General features: G+C 41.9%; 1 protein-coding gene across 1 annotated transcript in view; it reads right to left on the bottom strand.

Moving 5' to 3' along the window:
* LOC116387096 (voltage-dependent calcium channel subunit alpha-2/delta-3-like) overlaps positions 1 to 6,000 on the bottom strand; it is a 29,933-nt gene that overhangs the window by 20,374 nt on the left and 3,559 nt on the right. The window contains exons 4-5 of the mRNA XM_031853891.1: positions 4,582 to 4,698; positions 2,843 to 2,902 (exon numbers count right to left, since the gene is read on the bottom strand). Of these exons, the coding sequence (XP_031709751.1) occupies positions 2,843 to 2,902; positions 4,582 to 4,698 (177 nt within the window). The remainder of the gene's footprint in view (positions 1 to 2,842; positions 2,903 to 4,581; positions 4,699 to 6,000) is intronic.

The following is a 6,000-nucleotide window of genomic DNA, read 5'->3' as shown; positions in this document are numbered from 1 at the left end:
AGAGAGAGAGAGAGAGAGAGAGAGAGAGAGAGAGAGAGAGAGAGAGATGGGTGATGGACTCCACCGCATCACACTCGGGGGAGGCCGTGCGGGCATCGCCATCAAGCAGCCCCTGACAGCTCATACCACGCCTGAGCAGCTCTCTGATGAGCTGCGGCAGGGCGGAGGGGTGGTGGTGGCGGCGGGGTGCTGCTGCAGAGGAGGAGCAGCAGGGGAGAGAAATGTGCACCCTCAGCAGAACAGATAGTGCTGTAGAGAGGCACATTAACCACCAGGGTTATTACTGTAGAGCAGGCCATGGGACACTGCAGCTCTCTGAGACGCCCCACTGGCTCTGCAGTTAGCTGTAGGCCCTAATGCAGAGATCTGCCCTCCATTACGGCCTGCTGGGCCTTACTGTGTACCCACACTTCAAAATCTGGAGATGGGGTGTCTCAATAAGCTTTAACTGGCCCTCACTCTTAATGCATTTGTTATAACTAACAGCTGCATAGAGTTGAACTAATTTGTTGAGGGGCTGCACACTTCCCTGATGTTAGGTATCATTGTTCAAGATGTTAAGTTACAGTAATATGTGATCAATAAAAACATTCAGCATATGAGCAAAATACACTTTACTATGAAATCATACAGATTATTATTCTGTAGCATTATTTTGCAACGTGTGTTTTTTAATCATTCTATATCATTCAATATAATATAGCATTTTTTTTTACTTTTTACTATATGCTACAAATCTTTCAGGGGTCAGAAATGTGGCCTTTAAATTGAAGCTTGAATAGATTTAATGTGTTGTAATGCAGAGAGCATTAAATGCAAACTGTTTAATTCAGCTTGTTTATTTAAAATGCTACTTTAGATTTTTCATTACATATTTCCGAAATGTTCCTATTTATCAAAATCTATTCGAGGCTTTTTCTAGGCCCACATACATGTTAGTAAAAATACACTAATCCCCCCCAAAAAAACAGTAAATAACATTTCTGAAGTAAGAGACAAGTCTCTGTTGCTCCATCAGACCTGATCTCCACACCCTTGAACCGCAGAGTGCGCTCGGGTCAATGCAAAACACCCGACTGTGCTGACACAAAGCATCTGAGATAAGAGCAGCCGGCTTATCTCATTGTGGTCAGTGAAATGGTGCGTGAAAAATGTGCAGTGTCAGGGGAGGCGAGGCTGGCTAAATGATGCCACAAGGAGCAATATCATGACATCACATCATTATCGCTGGTGGATATTGAATTTTCCTTATTACTTTTTATAGCCTTTAAGATAAAATGACTACGTCAATTGCTGGAATAAAAGTATTCACATAGCTTGAACTTAGATAACGTAAACAATTTTTTCGTGTAATTCATAAAAACACAATAATGGCTACGTATATATATATCTATATATATATACATATTTTTAAAAGGCAAAATATGAAAACAAAGCCATTGCAATGATCATAGAATTATGTCACCTTAACCGTTTAAATAATAGCAAAATGAATATAAATAATTGAATTAATACTGATGTTTTTAAACACATTTGGAGTCCACAATGTTTGATTTAAGGAATATTGATTTTAGAATAAAAGATAAACTGTCAATACATTTTGGAGTAAATGGAAACCTTGCATGTTTTCTTTCAGAAATAATAGCCCAAATATAATTAAATAAAATATGCAATGAAAACATGTACCATGCATGCACAAATCCTTCAGCAAATTGGGTTTTTGTAAGCAATCTGAGAGGGGCAAAGCAATATTGCAGTTGCAGATGTGTTAAAGTCTAAGTGAAAAATTGCCAAGGATACTGGTGAAAACAAATCAATGTTTCTTTTATTAATAGTCTATAGTTAAAAATAGCAGTCATATTTAAAGGTACAATCTACCTGTCTTGTTCTGGCTGTGTGAACAGCAGAGAAACGGACAGGGAACAATGCGAGTGGAATGTATTCCTATGATGTAAATGCTACTATTAACTGTAAAGTGCTGCCGTTATTTCAGTGTTTTGTTGCTCGAGTGGCTTTCCAATCTCGAGCCATGAAAGTGAAACAATGCGCCGCGCAAAGTTTCATTTATCTTTGTCCACTGGATGGTGGGAGGGAGGAGGGGGGGCGAGAGAGAGAGAGAGAGAGAGAGAGAGGGAGAGAGAGAGAGAGGGCAAACGACAGAAATACTGCATTCCCTCTGCAGACACAGAGAGCTCAGTGCGCCCTGGAAATCCGCAATGAGAGCCGCTAAATAATGTCCCGACCAGAGTCTGAGCACATGAGCATATCCTGTGAAATACGATTAAAATTACAAGCAATGCTGCCGATTTATATCCCATTTTTCTGTCTGCACAGACTGAGTCCAATACTGTCTCCAGAGAAATGTTACTAGGCTGCTCTAATCGAAATATGTTGCCATGCATTGCACCCTTCGGCAGTCTTTAATTCTGCATGCAACATCAGGACACTGGCAAAAGATCTCCAATACTGTATTACAGTTCTACGGTTACTGTACTGAACTTTAAGGCGCTGCAGCAGCAAAGACCTGTTTTTGAGCTATGCGATTAGGCTCCATTTATAAACAGTCAGCGTGAGTTATAACAGCTTCGCACTGCCTTCACTCTGTGCGGCATTGCTTATCAAAGAAGCATTATGTATCAAACCGCTGACAGGACATGAGTGTGAAGGACGATGCCAAGGCAATTTTAAAGACTTTTAGGGTCTATTACCCTTCCCTCACCTTGCAGCCGCTCCTCCCCAGCCCGACTAAAATGATTCAGCCTGGTCTTAAACAATGACGCACCACATTTGCAATAATCACGTTCCCTTTTTTTTCCTTCTTTTTGTCCGGGGCAAACCTCACCTGAAGATCCGGATTATCCTCGTGCTGATGGTGCGCTTCTTCTGCTGCCTCCACGAGCCGCTGAGAGGAGGACAAAATGTTTTAGCTAACACACGCAATACGTTTAAAATAATGCAAACGACCAAATTCTATAAAACATGCATATTTACAATAGGAAAATATGTACTTATTCTTTAAGACTTTAACAAACTTCCCAAAAGGCCTCCATAAATCCCTTCAAAGCCATGTGGTTCACACTTTGCTGCTCTCCGTATTTCTCAAACTTGCTGTTTGCACATTATTCTGTCCCTCCATCATTTTTAAATCTCAACAAATGTCGTTCCATTGAAGAGGAACATGATCGAGGGCCATTGCCAGGTTTAAGATTAATCTTTGGATTGGATGGAATCCATGTCAAGTTTTTGTTTTAATAGCATGTGTTGCCAGAACTGTTCTCCCGTCCTTGGAAATCCTTATAGTAATATTTAAGGGCAAACAAATGTGCATAAAATGTAGGGCACTACTGGGGAGTGCCACAGTGAAATGATTGATGGAGGAAGGTTGGAGCAGGATTTCATGTCGTGTACCAAAGCACCATCGCTTCTGTAATAACTCGATTCTGGAAAATGTGCTTGGCTCTGTGTTTCCGGGAAATGCCACCTAGACGTTACAGTCACTCTCGCCTTCGGAGCCAAGCAGGTAATTAACGTCTGTCACATGTGACAAAATAACTGCTATATAAACACAACCGAGGCGGTGGTGACCAAATTCAATTGACCTCGTGGTGAGATCTCATGTCGTCAGCAGTTGGCGAATATAAAAAAACATAATGATGTAAATATTTCTGACTTATATTCTCTTCTAGGCATCATTTTTCTTCTTATGAAATATACCTGCTGACACCCGACCTCCACCACTGAAGTCACTGCCTCATTTTAAAACTCGCTTCTCAATTTGGATCAAAGTAATGACGTCCCCAGATTAGGATTTAGCACTCCCGTTTTGATGTAGTTTTTTTATTTTTCTATTTTTACAAAAGCCAAATTTGTGCCTATTGTTTTCGCATAATTAAAAAAAAAATATGTTGATGCATCTCAGGGAATCAAAGCAAATTAATAGCTGTCCTACAAGTGTAATTTATAGGCCGAACTGTCATGAATTTGTGCACACGTGGAATCAGGCGGGGGGAGATAAACGTTATCATTTCCCAGCAGTCCCTGCAAGGTGCAGCATTAAAATGGTTACAAGCTCCTCTGTGCTGAGGTCGCAGAGAGGCTGCGGCTGTGAGGCTGACAACCGCTCAGGCTGGACTGTAATAAATTACATGCAAGACCATTTTCCAGACGGACCTTTTACACCAACGTTAAGTACAGATTTGGTCTTTGAACAGCTGCGTTTCTAGGTGACTAATCTGCTCAATTTAGGGACTATACAAAAATGTGGCCTATTGTGATGGGGAAGGGTCTATGTTTGACTTTTTAAAAAACCATTACCCTCCCCACATTTATTCATATTTTCTTTCGACCCAATAAGAAACATTGCATCCTCCCCCTAATATCTCAAAACAAAAGAACACCTTTCTCCTATTTAAACCTTAATATGTTGACAAAGACACATAGCCAACAAATGGCACTTCAGCAGTACAGTCAGTTATTGCCAAAAATATGGCTCAACAAACTGAACAAAATGCTGCAGAACATTCCAGAAATATGAATACAATAAAATGCTTTTCCCCACGACATATTTAATATTGCACCTACCCTGGTGGCCTCTGCTTTTTTCCGGAACACTTCCTCCATCTTCACAGCCAGGTTTTTGACCAGTTTCACACCATCAATTTCTTCCACTCTGACTGACTTCTCAAGTTCTTTGTATTTCTGAAAATAAGCGGGGAACAAAAGTATGGCATTGGCAGAGGGGACGACTCTAAATCTTTCAACATTGGCTGCAAGAATACATACTGGAAACATATTGAGCTCAGATGGTTGATCAACCCATTAGGAGTAATTTAAATGTCCACTTAATAAGAAAAAAAAAACATAAAGATAATCATCTTTTCTGTGTGTGTCCTGCAACATTTTAGAGTACTATTGTTTCATTACATTCCACTCCAGAGAGGTGGGGAATTGTTAAACAAGGCCTATAAGCTTTCACATGTTGGCTGACAAGCTGCATGCAGCCAGTCTCAGATGAACGGCTGATAAAACCCTCCCTGCAACACAGAATGATTGATAGTCTTTATCCCGTCTCAGTCATTGGCTGCACATGGTGCTTCTTCCTCTCCGATTGGCTGGAGATGGCCATGTTGGGTGGCCGTGGGGGGTGGGGGGCTGAATCTGAAGGCTATGCATGGTAAGAGGGTAATTGAAATGGAGTCAAAGCACAGGAGAAAGATAATAACGTGTCAAGCTCGGGCGATTCTGGGTAATGAACTACACCTCACATAATGCTGATTCTGCTAGATGCACAGGACCTCCAGTGATACAGAACAAAGCCCGCCACAGCTCGGAGGAATATAACATTACATAATCCCACACCTGGCGCACACGCACGCACACATGCTAACTAAAAACAAAAACCTGATCCTCTCACGCTGTCCAGTCAGCTACATCACACACTTCCAAGATCTAAAAATAAACATATGCCACGTTAGGCTCGTAGCACACATTCAAACACATTACGCATCGTGAGGACAGGATGCACACAAAACACACACACACACACACACACACACACACACACACACCAGTACATGAGGCGACAAATTACCTACTGAAAGGAAGAGTGTGGGCTCGCAGTGGAGCAGAACAGTTCATTTCACGCCTGTCCTCCTCGCCTCAGCACCCAGAATCCCCAAGTCCCCCCCCTCACACTCCTCCAGTCATCAAGAGGAGGTCAAGCCCCATTCATCAAAAACACTGATCATGATTATTGATTAGAGTAATGATGACCAATGCTGTAGTAAGGCCGGGAGCCTGAAGAGCTCGAGTGTTTCCCCCTTTACTGAAATCTTAGTGAAATCGGGTAATTCGCCATAAAAGCATCTAATGATCAGCCTTAATGACCAGCCTCTAACGACCCGTCAGTTCCCTCACAGCTCACTGCTTTGTGCTGACTTGCTCGGCACAGCTCTCTCCAGACGTGCCTCCATGAACAGGAACACGAGCAAAGTGCTTACA

This window comes from Anarrhichthys ocellatus, unplaced genomic scaffold (assembly GCF_004355925.1).
Source record: "Anarrhichthys ocellatus isolate YVR2014 unplaced genomic scaffold, GSC_Weel_1.0 scaffold1, whole genome shotgun sequence".
Taxonomy (NCBI): Eukaryota; Metazoa; Chordata; class Actinopteri; order Perciformes; family Anarhichadidae; genus Anarrhichthys; species Anarrhichthys ocellatus.
The sequence above is the reverse complement of the archived record's forward strand: the minus strand, read 5'-3'. Positions and strand labels throughout refer to the sequence as shown.